The sequence below is a fragment of the Vulpes vulpes genome, chromosome 14 (assembly GCF_048418805.1).
Source record: "Vulpes vulpes isolate BD-2025 chromosome 14, VulVul3, whole genome shotgun sequence".
In the NCBI taxonomy this organism is placed as follows: Eukaryota; Metazoa; Chordata; class Mammalia; order Carnivora; family Canidae; genus Vulpes; species Vulpes vulpes.
In genome coordinates, this window is record NC_132793.1 from 31723295 (window position 1) to 31739521 (window position 16227).

General features: G+C 41.4%; 1 protein-coding gene across 7 annotated transcripts in view; it reads left to right on the forward strand.

Moving 5' to 3' along the window:
• SHLD1 (shieldin complex subunit 1) overlaps window positions 1-15985 on the forward strand; it is an 82396-nt gene extending 66411 nt beyond the window's left edge. For all 7 annotated transcript variants that reach the window (XM_026012260.2, XM_072736344.1, XM_072736348.1 and 4 more), the window contains one exon: window positions 15076-15985. In XM_026012260.2, coding sequence (XP_025868045.2) covers window positions 15076-15518 — 443 coding nt within the window. In that variant the 3' untranslated portion in view covers window positions 15519-15985. The remainder of the gene's footprint in view (window positions 1-15075) is intronic.
• Window positions 15986-16227: the final 242 nt, after the last annotated feature.

Below are 16227 nucleotides of genomic sequence, written 5' to 3' on the forward strand. Positions count from 1 at the left end.
TATTTATGGAAGAAAATAATTTCATTTACAGGTGAAATGAATTAGGGAGGACCTTAGATAACAGAAAAATTGTAAAATATCAATAAGGCACTAAATGTTACCAGTAGTAACTTTGTGAGTCAAAATCGCTGTCTCTGTTTATCTTCTTATGATTGGCATAGTTTTTTGACTAAAAGAAAATTTAACTGCTTTCTTAAAACAAAGCTATACAGTTTCTTTCATGTGATCTTGTCAAAGAGAGTGAATATCATGAGAGCAAAAATAATTATTTTCCTTTTTTTCAAGTGTTTGGAGCCAATGACTGCATAATTGGTATTGCAAGGCTGAGGCCACTAGAGCAGCAGGCATGAGCTGAGTTAAGAAGATAAAGTTGGTAATTATTTGAAAAGCAAATGGAAATAGTTGATTACAGAAAAAGAAAATGTCATCTGCAAAACAAAACATTGAGAGCATCTACATTTTTTTAATAAAACCAACTAGAACAACTTTGAAGTTGAATTATTTTGCATAATTGGCTCATTACAGAATGAAACTTTGAGAAACAAAATGGAAGGTGGACATGAATTATACTTTTAAGACAGCCACATGTGATTTGGGATCAAAGTCTAGCATCAGGACCCTGTTTTGAGGATAGCTAGACTGTATTAGTGAATTAAACAAACCCACATCACCAGAGGAATAGAAAACATGAACATTCTCTGTAGCTCATTTCTCTGCCTTCAGATAAAATCTCCATAATTGACCGAGGTGATATGAATATTATCCATTTTGAGCATTCTTAAAGAATGAACTTTGGACAGGAAAGCAATCTGGGTATGACATTTATTATTCTGTTGATCTGGCCAGGTAAGAGAATGATGTCATAATTTCCTCACCATTTCCTGAGTGGTCCTAGGTTGGCAGTTATATTCTGTTAGAGCTTGAAGGTATTATTCCTCTGCCTTCTTCTCCTGCTGTTGTGGAGACATCAGCTGTCAACTGAGTTGTCATTCATTTATGGGTAATCAATCTTTTCTTTATTGGGTGGTTTTAGAATTTTTATTTTTGCCTTTGATAATCTGCAGTTTTATCTCATGCATAGCAATAAGGGTTCTTTTTATTTATACTGCTTGCAAAACATTGTGATTGCTAAATTTGAGAATTCATGCTTTGCTCAATTCTAGGAAATTTCCACCCATTCACTCATTGCACATTGCCTTTTTCCCATTGCCTCTATTATCTCTTTCCGAAATTTCAATTAGATGCATGTTGGACCATTTCACTTTGACTTACATATCTCTTAATTTTTTTGTTTTGTTTTCTCCATCTCTTTGTCTCTCCGTGCTAAATTCTGAATAATATCTTCAAATCTTATTTCTATTCCCTAATTCTCTTTCCAGTGGCATTCAATTAGATGCATGTTGGACCATTTCACTTTGACTTACATATCTCTTAATTTTTTTGTTTTGTTTTCTCCATCTCTTTGTCTTTCTGTGCTAAATTCTGAATAATATCTTCAATTCTTATTTCTATTCCCTAATTCTCTTTCCAGTGGCATTTAATCTTCTGTTTGATCCATCTACAGAGGTATAAATACCTACTACCCTAATTTTCCATTTTTCTAAGTTATTTTTGTTTCTTTTTCTAATTTACCGACATATTATTTGTAAGTCCCTTGTTCCTACCTAACTCAAACTATCTCCTAATTTATTTCTTTAACATCCTCAACATACTTGTTTTATATTCTGCAACAATTAACTAACATCTCAAGTTTCTGTGAGTCTCATTCTGGAACTGGCTCCAGTGTATTTTGTGAGTATTGTTTTTATTGTGAGCTCCTGTTCAATGGAACCTTCTATGAAGGGTTTCTTTTGACTTTTGAGTGAAGGTACATTCCTCTGAAGAGGATTTGCATTTACTTTCTCTAAACATAGAAGGGCACATTATTCTGGAAGCATACTAAAATAAATTCCTGGCTGGGGGTTTTTAGACTACAAAAATAGTATCAGTTCAGGCCACAAACACATGTGAGGTCAGGCTTATAGTTAAATCTCCAGAGGAATTTTCTTCTTCTTCTCTCTACCCAGAGCCAAAGCCAAGACAAACAAGTTTTTTTACTGGGACCCTTTGCAAGGCATTTTTTCCCCTAGTTCATCTTTTCTCCAAGGGTGTTACTTCAGGGCTCTCAGCTTCACGCAGTGACCTCCTTCCAAACACCCCATCTTGCCGTGACCCTAGACTTGGTGTCCTGAAACCTGAGTGCCATTTAAGTTGATTTGCTAGATCAGGACACCAGCTCAGGGTTCATTCACCTCTCAGAATGTCCTCTGGGATTTTGCTTTTGGACTCTGAGGACTTCCCTTCCTTAATTCCAGCTTCCTTTATTCAGTCATGCATCTTAAAAGACTAAGAAAAAAATTTTACCCAGAATTTTTAGATATTTGTTAACAAAAAGGATTTTCGGGTGCCTGGGTGGCTCAATGTTAAGCATCTGCCTTCAGCTCAAGCCTTAATCCCAGGGTCCTAGGTTTGAGCCCCCATGTCAGGTTCCCTGCTTCGTGGGGGGTTCCTGTTCTCCTCTCCCTCTACCCCTTTCCCCTGCTTGTGCTCTGTCTCTCAAATAAATAAATAAAATCTTTTTTAAAAAAGGATTTTCATAATATCTGTGCATCACTTTTTTTTTGTCGAAAATACAGTACTATCTCTGCAATCCTACCAGAGGCGTCCTTGTAAAGCTAGAAATTCAATTCCATGTTTGCCCCCACGACTAGCCCTTAATAATCCATGTTGGACTCATTTCAACACAAATACATCCTAAACCTCTCATGTCTCATATTTTCTGCCACTCAGCCAGCTCCAACTTTTATTTCTCCGCGGTCTCCAAGGCCTTTTCTGAATAGGTTGTATTATATTATGCTGTTTTTTAAATGTTTATGGCTTTTCCCCAGTTTCTGAGCTTTTTATGTTTTCTGATGTTGTTTGCTCTGAGAGAGAAGGCTCACAGCTTTGCCCTTCAGATTCACCTGTAAATGGGGGAAGCAGGGGCAGGGTGGGTGTGTGAGGAAGGATTAACTCCTAGGACCATTCTCATTGCCTTTCTCAGTCTTGTCTTGCCTTTTAAAATTTAACTCAGCACTACAATTCTGACTCCACCAGCAGCCATTCTATGAACAGAGATCTTTTCTGCCCAGTTTCCCGATCTCTTTTTTGTTGTTGTTTGATGCAATCTGTCTTCTTCTTCAGTGTATTTACAAACCTTGACTTTTCCCTGAAACTCTTCCCTTGATTCATAGTTTCCATCAACTATGAAACCATCACCACCATGAGGCTCCTGGAGGTTAGTCATTGCAGTCCCACCCACAACTCTGGTACTGGTCCCCCTCCCCCGCACCCCCTGGGAGATGTTTGGGGGACAGCTGGAGGGCCCCACAAGCCTGGGCTTCTGTGTTTGACACTCCCACATGCTGAGGAACCTGCTGTTTCCACCCACACTGGGATCATGTTTGTTCTGCAGAGCATGCACTGGGGACCTCTCTGTAGTCAGTCCTAATGGTGAGATGGGTGATGTTTGCCTTGATTTATCCCATCAACACTGAGGCCAGGGTGGGGCACTAGCTGTTGGTAAAGGTGACATTTCTTCCAGTTGGGAGAATGAACACTTGTTCATCTGGACTTCCTTTGTGATATGTGTCTATCACTGCATGTAGATATACAAGAGCATTTACAATTCACTTTTAAAATCTCTGGTGTTAAATGACCAATACCTTAATATTTATATCACTGCTGCTGGTGTTGCTCTTGTCACCGTGATAGTAATTACAGAGTAGCTTTTATTTATTGGGTGTGAACTGTGTGCTAGGCTTTATGCTAATAAATCATTTCATTCTTACAACTGTCCTTTGGGGTATGGATCATTATTATTATCATCCTCATTTTATAGATGAGAACGTGAAGATTCAGAGATGCCAAGTAACTTGCCCAAGGTCACATAGCCAATAAGTGGCCGTGCTGGCACTCAAAACTCAAGCCTTCTAAACCCAGTCCATGCTCACAAGCCTTTCATCTATCAGGATAGAAATATTCAGATTTCTGACCTATGACTATGAGCTGTTTTACAGAAGCTAGAACTTAAATTCACATTCGTTCTGCCCTTTAAAGTAACACATCTGAAAGTATATAATACCGTGCTACCTGCCATCATGCAGAAATGGTTTTGGAATTCCTTTGTAAGAACTGCTTTCAGAACCACTGTGTGTAATGTAAGAAAAGCAATTTATTTTTGCTTGATCACCTACATTATTTCTCAGATTTTATTCTTAATGCCTTTTGACAATTTCCAAAATGGTAATTCTGTCCTCTGAGGATGGAGATTTGCCACCCATGAGGACATTCAGAAGAAGCTTCCAGGGGGAGTGGAGACACTTCCTAAGAGGCTCCAGCATGTTCTCAGCAATGTCAGCATTTTGAAAATAAGAGCTTGGCCTCCCAGGGTGATCACTTTGCAGGGGAAGCACTCAGCTATACATTTGCATTCTGGTGTATTTGTTTACAATTCAACCTGTTACTTCACAGATATACTTAAAGTTGATTTGATGTGGAATGAAGTCTGTTTACACAAATATGCATCTAACAAAAATCCTTTTGCCTACTGCATAGAGGAAAACATCAGATTTTCCTTGTCTGCTGGTCTCAGAAAGTCTGCTGATGTCAACAGTGAAATTGGCTCTGTTTTGATAAGAATTCTGTTCTGTTCCTCTTTATATCTTAAAATTAGGAAATATTGACTTGTGGAATTGGACAGATGGTGAGTAGGCCCCCATTCCTCTTCAAGGAAAAAATAATCAGTTTTCTGCTTCCCCAGCAAAGGGTGATGATCCCTCTGCTAAATACATCTCCAGCAACACTTCAAGCATCATTTTTAAAATGCTTATTCTTTTTTCTTTTCTTACAGTGAAGGTTAAGGTTAAAGCTTCAAGCCTCATCTTAATTAGCTGCTCACACTGAACTTAATTCTGCTGAAGTAAACAATCGTATTCAAAATAGCAGTGTCGCCATAGCAACCTAGATCCGGAATCATTTGATTTTCTTTTCTGCTCATGATTGTGCCTTACTATCTAGGCCATGATATGAAATAAATCTGCTGAAACATCCCATGTAAAATGAGATTGAAAAAAAACATTTGTCAGCGGAGGGGGACTTTTTTAAAAAATATTTTATTTATTTATTCATGAGAGACAGAGAGGGGGGGTGGGCAGAGACACAGGCAGAGGGAGAAGCAGGCTCATTGCAGGGAGCCCGACATGGGATTCGATCCCGGAGACGCCTGGAGGGGGACATTTTTAAATGATTGCTTTAAGTGTTGCAGGAAAGCTCCTCATTCCCAATGGCTCCTGAGGGAGATACTGTCTCCGGTACCCTGGTCTGACAGCCTTGCCACTTAGTACCGTCTCAGGGCTTGAGGTGCCAAAGCACCCATGAGCTGTGCCCCAAAACCTGGACAGGGTCAGGGGATCCAAGGTCTTGGTCCAGCTCTAGCTAGTCTCTAGTCTGGTCCTGAAAGTGCAAGAGAGTTGAATCAGATCATTCCCCCTGGCTTTTCTAGCTGTAAAGGGGTCAGGTTCTGATCCTTTAATTTGGCTTTTACTTAACAAAATGCAAAACGAAGCTGTTTTAAGTCGAGCCTCAGGCTAAACCTTCATCTACTACTAAAGAAGAGAATTGTTAAGCATTTTTAGGATCTGGGCCTGTGATTCCTAAACTTGTATTACCAGAATCATCTAGGGAGAACCCTCCTGCCTGGCTTTTCCACAGCCAGTATGGAAAGCTATCATTGGTCCTAATTATGGCATATGTTAGATGTTAGCCATAGGAAGATCACTTTAGTTAAGAAAGTTAATAAGCAGATTAGACTTTTCTGTGGTCCCTTCACCAACCCTCTCGTGAGGTGATTCTGGAGACTCGGTCTTTGTCTCAATTTTCTTGCCTGGAAAATGTGGCTCTGGTAAGCCGGCTGGTTTCCTTGCCCCTGGATCTGGCTTAGTGCGTGACTCTTTTACTAAATGGAGCAGAGACACAGCGTCACTTTTTGGAAGCCATAAACTGACACTGTGAAGGTTGTCTTCCTTGAGAAGATTTGCCATTAAAACAAAAACAAACCCGGAGCTCTTTTGCCCAGCCTCAGACTGGGATATTCTAGTCATGAGATCAAGTGGAGAAAAGTCACAAAGATACTGTTTTTCTCTGTGATTCATCTTGCATGCCATTAAAAAGAAGATAGAAAAGAGACAAAGCCCAGTAGAAGAATGGTAAAGAATGTGAATTTTTCACAGTACAGGAAATCCATGTGGCCGCTAAGTATCAGAAGAGCAGCAGTTCACCCATTTTGAGTGTGGAGGGAAATGTGACCCCGAGTAAGGAGATAGGATTGGAAATGCCCGACGAGATCAGAGTTTAGCAAAGTTACAGAGAAATAGGGAAACCGAGGTCCAGCTGGTGGGAGTGCCACGGCCACTTTGGAGAGCGATTTGGCAGGTTCCGGTGAAATCGAAAACGCACAATCCTTTCGACTCAGCCCTTCTGCTACTGGTCCAGAGAAAGTCTGCAAGTCCACCAGGAAGTGGGTACTGGGGCTTCACTGAGGCCTTGTTTGTGATGGGAAGAATTAGACACAACCTCCATGTCCATCAGCAAGAGAATGAAATGGATGAAAAATAATGCCGTATGTTCTTATATTAGAATACTATAAAGCAGATTCACATGTATTATCAACAATGGCTGGAAGTAAAACTTCATAAAGTGGAGGGGAAAAAAACAAAACTTTGTATATGGAAAATAAAATGACCATCACACAAAGCAACACTATAATATATGCAAAGTATAAAAATGAGCTGGAAAGTGTGCTTGGCTGGCTCTGTAAGTAGAGCCTGTGACACTTAGATCTCTGAGTTGTGAGTTCCAGTCCCATGCTGGGTATAGAAATTACTTAAAAATAAAATCTTTAAAAAACAAATAGTAAAAAATAAATAAAAATGACCTGGAAGGAATGAATTTCCATGTGGAAGTGGGCAACTTTGATTAAAATATTTCCTTTTTTGTTGTTTTATTTTTATTTTAATTTCAGTGTAGTTAACACAGTGTTATATTAATTTCAGGTGTATAATATAGTGATTCAACACTTTAACAACACCCAGTGCTAATCAAGACAAGTGCACTGCTTAATCCCCATCACCTGTTTCACCCATCCCTAAAATGTTTATTTCTTTAATAAGAAAAAAGTCTTGAAGCAAATATGACAGTATGGCAGTTGTCATTTTGGAGTGGTGTGAACTTGGATATTCTAGTTCTCTGTAATTTTCAGAATACTTTAATTGCTTAAGAAAATATAAAATGCCAAGGTAAAAGTGAGATCGTTTACAAATGAGATGGCAGAGATGAGCCTTATTAATTTCCCTGGGCACTTAATTTTAGGGCTCTTCACTCATCACACATATTTTTGGGTTTTTCCAGCCCTCATTTTCTTTCTTAGCAGTTGCCTTTTAGAGGACCCTAGCTTCTGCCCGTTGCTTATGTTCACAATTAGGATGAAGGGTGACAGCATATGCCACCTCTCCTCTGGGTGATTCATCAGGATTAGCTTTCAGATGTAAACAAGTACAGGCTCCGACTGAGGTTTCAAAAGCACCTGACCAGACCATCCATCCTTTGAAGTGTTAATTTGGATTAAATATCTTGCTGTCCACATCCTGCCACCACCCCTCTGTCAGTCTGTGGGTTTTGTCCTTTAAAGGAATAGTTGCAAATTCTAAAATGTACAAGTTGCAGATGGCAGGGTTGCTATCAGGCAAAAGAAGGCAGTAAGCTTATCGATTTTTTTTGTCATTAATTTTATGTTATTAAAGAGACAGAGAGTAATGTATCTTAGAACGCTAATGCTGGTGTTATTTTTTTTTTCTTTTTTGAAGATTTTATTTATTTATTCATGAGAGACAGAAAGAGAGAGAGGCAGAGACACAGGCAGCGGGAGAAGCAGGCTCCATGCAGGGAAGCCCGATGTGGGACTCGATCCTAGGACTCCAGGATTGCGCCCTGGGCCGAAGGCAGGCGCTAAACCACTGAGCCACCCAGGTGCCCCCAATGTGGGGGTTATTACACAGTGGTGGAAAACCACATGAAACCAGAAAGAGGAATCAGAGTAAGTTGGTATAGTGAATTGAGGCCCTTTCTTTGCAGAGCAGAAACCAAATAGTTCTTGGACAGCTGGCAGATAGGAGAAAAGACTGCTGTGAGCACAAAGAGTAAGGAAAGGAGGATTGTCTTGGAGGACAGTAGGAAATTTAGGGGGGGAAAAAGTGTGTACACACCAAATTATTTAGCCCACAGCCTGGAATTATCTCTGGCACCAAAACTTGCCCCTCCCCCCCACAAGACATAGGGATGTAGGACAGGGGCTTAAATGTGATGGCTGTGTCATGAGACATGTATACATGTAATGAGTCGTGTGATCCAGGGCCCTTTTGAGAGTGAAAGAAGGTGCTATTAACAATTAATTGAGACAACAGGCATAAACTGGGATTGTCCTGGGTAAACCTAGTCACCGTAGTGAGTACTGCTCACCCTAGTAATCATGTGGGTTTACATCTTTATTTGAGAATGAAATTCATCAAGTAAATCAAAACATGAAACGTTTTAAATATCTACCTTGTGCTAGCCCTGCTCTAGGCCATGGGGGTGCGGCAGGTATCAAGAGAAACAAATTCCATGAGCAAACAAATCATACATTATTAGATGCTACTATGTTTATATAGAAATATATGGCAGATAAGGGATATGGGGACAGCCAGGGCCTGGAGGAGTGAGGGCAATGTGATTTTATTTATTTATTTATTTATTTTGCAATGTGATTTTAAATAGCGAGCTCCCGTAAGGTATGGAAGACTGAATTGTTGGTCACCAGTGCTCTCTACCTCCCCCTACAGGAGAAGTGTTCATCCACGTTCCTTTGAAATCAGGCTTGGTGCTAGGAATGAACATTGGCCAATGACATGTGAACAGAAGTGACAGGGCTTTCCCGGTCACTGCCTGCTCCCCCATGCTCTTTGCCCTCTGCCCTGTCACGAAGCAGTGTGGAGGTAGTGGCTGCCCCATTGGGACCTGAGGAGGTGACCAAAACGATTGCACAGATGTGTGGAGAAAGCATGTTCCACGCAGAGGAACAGCAGGTGCAGAGGTTCTGAAGAGGGAGCTTGCAGGGATCAGAAAAGAAGCCGGATTTCTGGAGGCAATGATGCAGGGGTGTTGCTCCAGTCAGACTTTCATGCGGCCCGTGGGGCTGGAGTTAGGACTTAATCCTGTTCATCCAGTGAACCTGATCACTCCTCTTTTCCTCTGCAGGGTATGGAGTGGGATGGCAGGAGTGAGAGGAACAGAAGAGGGTAGGAAGGAAAAGCAGATCTGGACAGGGAGGTGCAGACTGCAGATCAGGGCTCCAGATCCATGGGCAATAGACCCTACTGTAAAAAAAAAAAAAAGATAATGTCACCATGTAGAGATCATATGGGGCCTTTGAAGTCTGATAGCTGTCATAAAGGAGAGGAGTCAGTGCATCCAAAGTATGCTCCTCAGGGACTGTTGATCAGGACATCCCCCCCCCCCCCACTTTGTTCTTTTACACCCATGACGTTCTTAGAGGCACACAGAACCCAAGGGGCCCCCAACAGATAAACCAAGGCAGCAGGGCCACACTTAGGAATGTACCGGGCACTGGCCTGCAAAAGGGGTAACGTTCCCTTTGAGCACCATAAAAGATGACCGTATCAGCCACAAGTTCTTTCTCTCCTTAAATCTGATAATTCTCTATTCTTATTAAGTCTTTGATTTCTTTCAGCTCTATGCAGCCTGGAAACCACAGATCCTCCCAACTAGCAGTTGCCAGTAAAACAGAGTCTGAACAACTAAAGCAGAGTAGGCAGCTATTGAGACTGATGCAGGAGGGAGACGGGATTCTAAATATCAAATCCTTTTAGGAAAAACGTGGTAAAAGTTGAAAGCTAAAATGTTCCATGGTGATAAAATCCTACTACGCGTTCATCAACCCCAGAAGTGGCCATGAAAGATTCTTTAGAGGAAACTCCCATTAAACATTTGGGTTTCTAAAGGCTAATGGCCTCTTTCGGAATGCAACTATTAATCTCAAATCCTCCATGCAAATTGATTGCCTGGATTACTGAACAAACTACCATCTATCACTCCTAAAAACAGAAAAATACTTTCAGATTTGTAAGAATCTCAAACATCTGTATGTTAGCTGTTTTCTCTCTGGTTAAAAGAAAATTTAACAAACAATTGCTCTGGTAGATAGGTGACCCTGAAACAATGCATGCAAAAGCATGGCCATCCTCCTCACTTCTTGTCAATTCCTAAAGAAATTCTATTCATGATGGAAGCAAATTGGAATAAAAAGGGAAATTCCCCTCAATTTAGATATTGCCAAAATCATTGGGACTGGGGCCCTTGCTAAGAACAATGAAATGGTCTCAAGGTCTGAGAAGGGAGGAATGCATGGTATCAATAGGTGCCAGAAGAAAGGCATTGTGGGGGTGTCTGGGTAGCTCAGTTGGTTGAGTGGCTGCCTTTGGCTCAGATCATGAACCCGGGGTACAGGGATCGAGCCCCACATTGGGCTACCTGCTCAGCTGGGAGCCTGTTTCTCCCTCTTTCTGCTTGTCTTCTTTATCTCTGTCAAATGAATAAATAAAATCTTAAAAAAAAAAAAGAAAGAAAGAAGGAAGGAAGGAAGGAAGGCAGGCAGGCATTGTGCAGGGATCAATAGCAAAGGTGTCTTGGAAGTCCAAGGCAACTCAATATATTACAATGCAGTGGGACTCAGCATTTACCTCCTACTCTTTCCAGAATCCACCCTTTGAGCCACTGTTCCTCCCAGGGGTAAGAGGCATCATTGGCATTTGGGGGAGGATGATTCTTTGTTGTATGGGATTGTCCTATGCATTATAGGATGTTTACGCCCTTGACCTCACTCACTAAATACAAGTAGCACTTTCCAATCACTGACACAGAAACATCCCCAGACTCTCCCTAGAGTAGACATTACTGTCCCAAGTGAGAGCCCTATGAGTCTGGACTATATTAATACAAGAATAAGGTGCCATTTGAACATAGCTGTGAGGATGTACCCCTGCAGGAGCTGACTGAATCATCAAAGATGGCCATTCTGTCCACATGTAGGACAGGAAAAGGAAAGCAATTAGCTCTATTTGCTGGCAAAGAAATCCCAGATAATCAGAAAGGCTGCAACAGCCATACGATCAGAGGGATGGCTTTGTTGTTGGTAATAAAGTGAGTTTTAAAAGAAATTCAAAGACTGAAATGAGCTGGAGACAGTGTTCAAAAGAACTGATCTGTAGTAAATAACCCATGTTGTCATTGCTCTTCTGGAAAGGGGCAGGAGTGTTTCTTTGAAGATGAGTTGCAATCTGCCTGATATTTTCATGAAAAACAGAGGAGACATGCTCAGGTTTTAGGCTCATTAGGTTCAAATCAAAGTTATTGACCAGTTCCTTACTAAGTACATGCTGTGCTACTTAGAGGGTTCTGTGTGGATGGCTGCCTTGGGTGGCAGTTTCAGGAACTCCCCAGCGTTCTCTGTTACTGCTGAGGATCTTTCTCTCTTCCACTCTTCCCATTGACCCTTCTCAGCCCCTGACTTCCTGCCTTATGTCTCTGGGGCCAGCTCATCTTTGGGGAGGGTGGGAAGTGACATCTCATCCTGCCATTGTGGGACCTCTTGCCTGCCCCTTTTTCCCTTGGCTCTATAATAGCCACAAAGACTGTTTGCCAAGCCCTGGGCTAGGGCTTTTTTTGTTTCTGTTAATATTAAAGTAGGTCACCAAAGGAAGTTTTAACAATTATTCCTCCAGAAGTTTGTTTTAATTATTTTTTTGAAAGAATCTCAAACTCATAGAAAACTTACAAGTACAATACAAAGAACTTCTTTCTCCATGATTATTTGAGAGTAAGCTGCCAGCCTGATGCCCACCACTTCTGATTTTCCTATAAACGAGGACATTCGGCTACACAACCCAATGGAACTCTCAAAATCCGAACATTTAAATGGGTACATTATTACCATCTAATCTCCAGACCCCATTCAGGCAATCCCAGGAATGCCCCCTTTTTTTTTTTAAGACTAATTTATTCATGAGAGACACAGGAAGAGGCAGAGACATAGGCAGAGGGAGAAGCAGGCTTTCTGCAGGGAGCCTGGGGTCACGACCTGAGCCAAAGGCAGATGGTCAACCACAGAGCCACCCAGGTGCCCCCCAGGAATGTTCTTTATAGCAAAAAGATCCAGTTGAAAATCATGTGCTGTGTTTAGTTCTGTCTCTTTAGTGTTCTTCAGCGTAGAGCAGTCTTGTTCACTCTTACCTTGGTTCTCATGACCTTGGTACTTCTGAAGAGGACAGGCTAGTCATTTTGCAAAATGTCCCTCAATTTGGTTTTGTCTGCTGCTTCCTCATAATCAGGGTCGGGTGATGTACCTTTGGCAGGACTACCAGAGAATTTGTGCAGGGTCTTCTTGTTGCATCTGGTCAGGTGGCAACAGGATTTCAATTAGTCCCATCACTTAGGTCACTTGATTAAGGTGACATGTGCCAGATTTCTCCACCATGAAGCTATTCTTTTTCCATTTGTAACTAATAAGTATTTTATGGGGAAGTACTCTGAGACTATAAATAGCCTGTTCCTCAGCCAATTTTCAATTATTTTATGGATTTGTTGTTTTATATTTTCATAAATGGGCTATCATCAGTTACTATCATTATTTATTTTGATGCTCTATTTGTTCCAGATGTGGCCAGATGATCCGTTTCCAGCTGGCCTCTATTCCCCCTTGACAAGCCCCTATCACAATTTGAGCATTCTAGAACAATAAGATATACCAGTCCCATCATGTACTTTCCTATAACCACCCTGGAATCAGCCATTCTTTAAGGTGGCTAAGTGCTCTGGGTTGTTGGGCTACTTGAATGGTGGACCAGTGGATGTCTGTCCATGTGTGGGGCTACCTGTGTCTCATACTACATGTGTCCACATCCTTCTTGGATGCTTTGGATTATCGACTTCTCTGTTCCTTGTTTTACCAGAGAAATTCTAGAAGACAGACCATTTACTAAAACTCTTGTAGATGGGGAAACTAAAAGCTCAGCAATGTAGTATGATATCTAGCTGGTAGCAAAATTAGAGTCAAAACTCCAGATCCCTTCTCCTTTTCTAAAACCACCCACCGTATCATACAACTTTCTTCATCATTAGCAAGTACAAATATTTTTTATTATAGCTACTAATTGAGTTAGTGGAGGGTGTGTGTGTGGAATTAAAGCTAGTAATTTATTAAAGCTTACATCAGAGCAGAAGAGGAAAATATATTTTGATTTAAAGCATAAAATTTTAAAGAATAAAACTGGTTGGTGTCTAGGGAATTCTTTAGATTCTTGGTGTGGAATCTTTTCTAGAACACATTGATAGGAAAGTCCTTTGTTTCAGAAGAGCTAAGAGATTCCTGTATTAAGAATTAGAGTTCCCAGAGAGGTACAGAAGTGAGATCAATTCTGGCTTCATATTGTCTATTATTAAATCGCTCAGTTTATTTGCTACTCCTTTAAAAACACAAAGGTGGAGATTTTAATTAGAGATAAATAGTCTATAGGATTACTATAGGGAATAGAGAAAGACAGTGTCTGAACGGTGTAAATGCCCAGCACTGTCTACATTAAGGGGTCTTTACTACACTTGTGCCATGGATCCTGTTAGTATATGCTGAAGCCTACCAACCTTTTCTCAGAATAATGTTTTTAAATGCAAAAATGAAAATATGTAGGATTGCCAAGGAAAAAAGTACTGAAATGTAGTTATTAAAATAGTTAAAGAACAAATGCATGATATTATAATGAATATATTCTTTTAAACTTTACTTTTTTAAGATTTTATTTAAATTCAAGTTGGTTAATATATATTATTAGTTGCAGGGGTAGAATTTAGTGATTCATCACTTGTATTTAACACCCAGTGCTCATTCCATCAAGTGCCCTCCTTAAATGCCCGTCACCCAGTTACCCCATCACCCCACCACCTCCCCTCCAGCAACCCTTAGTTTGTTCCCTATGGTTAAGAGTCTCTAAAATATGTTTTGTAAATTAATACTTAAATAATAAGATCTAGTATCAGAACTAATAACTGTGGTAATTTCAAAGCGCTGTGTATTAGTCTCCTTGGGTCGCCATAACAAAATACCATAGACTGGGTGGCCTACACAACAGAAATGTATTTTCTCAGCATTCTGGAGACCAGAAGTCTGAGATCACAGTGCCTGTATGGTTGGGTTCTGGGGAGGGCTGACTTAGAGAAGGCCACCTTCTCATTGTGTCCTCTCGTGGCCCTTCCCCAGTTCCTGCACATGGACAGACAGAGAGAAAGAAAGATCTTGTCCTCTTTTTATAAAGCCACCACTCCTATCAGAATGGCTCCCACTCTTACAACCCTAATAACCTCCTAAAAACCCTATTTCCAAATACAGTCATGTTAGGGATTGGGGCTATCACTTGTGAATTTTGGAGGGCCACACTTTAGTCCATAGCATAATGATAAGCATAAATGATATTTTAAAACATCTTTTGCAGACTATCATGTGATATGAAAATAGCTGTGAGCTATTGGTAACAAAGTCATAGGTACCACTACTAATAGGTTTGTTGATTAAATTTATTATGAAAGAAAATGCTTAATTTCCAGTTGAGGTTAGAGAAAATAAATATGATTTTTTCCCCCATCCAGATACACAGCTACCCTGAACTTTCATGCAAAGACCATAGATGAAACTCCTGAAACTTACAAATAAGATGTTTTTGTTTTGAGCTAACAAGTCGCATAACCCCAGCATGGTGGGAATCAGTTCTGAAATCAGCTAATTCTGACCATTACCAGTCACCTAAGAACAGTCAGTGTGGTGAATAGAAGAGACATCACCTGCTTTTGGCTTTTTTGAATATGTGTCCAAGTACTGGAATGTGTTTTGTCTTACAGACACCAGTAACCTCAATACTGAACAGCATGATTCCGGGACCTCTGAGAACTTCTGGCTTAACCCTTCTGTGCAGGGCCAAATGGAGACCAAGGCAGAGGATGACGGGCTTCGGAAATCCCTGGATAGATTCTATGAAATGTTTGACGATCCACACCCAGCTGCTAGAAACCCACTCTCCACATCGGTCTGCCAGTGCCTGTCTCAGAAAATCAACGAACTGAAGGGCCAGGAGAGCCAAAAGTATGCCCTTCGCAGTTTTCAGATGGCCAGGGTCATCTTCAGCCAGGATGGCTGCTCAGTCTTACAGAGGCATTCCAAGGACGCCCACTTCTACCCAGTGGGAGAAGGAAGTGTGCTTGTGGAGGACGAAAAGCCCACCCCGGGACTTTCAAAAGACATCATTCATTTCCTCTTGCAGCAGAACGTGATGAAAGACCTCTAAGTAGCCCCCCCCCCCCCCCCCCCCCCCCCCCCCCCCCCCGTGGTAAGAGCAGGAAGTGTGGAGGATGCCCTGTGGCCGATGCTATGGGTGCACCACTCATATCCCCTAGGGCCTCTCCAGCCAGCCCTGTGTGTCCAGCCCCCTGGGAGCCAGTTGGGCCAGTAGCGTTTGTGGACTTTATAGATCCTATGTCCACACTACCTCCCACCCCACCCTACCCGTCCCTTTGACTTCAGGCCACTGACTGGCTGGGGAGCCCAAAAGCACAGCTTCCTTGCCCCAAGGAAGGAAGGAGGTGCTCTGAGGCATAATTTACTCTCCAGAGCTCCCCTCTGGATCAGGCCAAGACTGAGACTTCCCACGATATCACACCTGGCTCAGCCTCTTCTGTCTCCCTGTCCTCCTTCTTCTGCTCACCTACTGGTGTCTCCTGGAAGCCTTTCCTTAATAAAGTTCTTGTACCTGAATCCTTGACTCAGAGTCTACTTCTTGGGACAACCCAATCTATGAGAACAGGCTTTCTCATTAGATGAGCTTTTTGAAGGATTTAAAGCTCTGTGCCAAACCAAGTAGAAGAGTCATACCAAGTTGTAAAACTGAGACCATGTGATTGGGAATGTATTTCCCAAAATAATCTAAAGATTTAAATACGGTTTAAAATGCATCACATGTTAATCATACCCTTGCCTCTCCAAAGCCAGAATTCCCT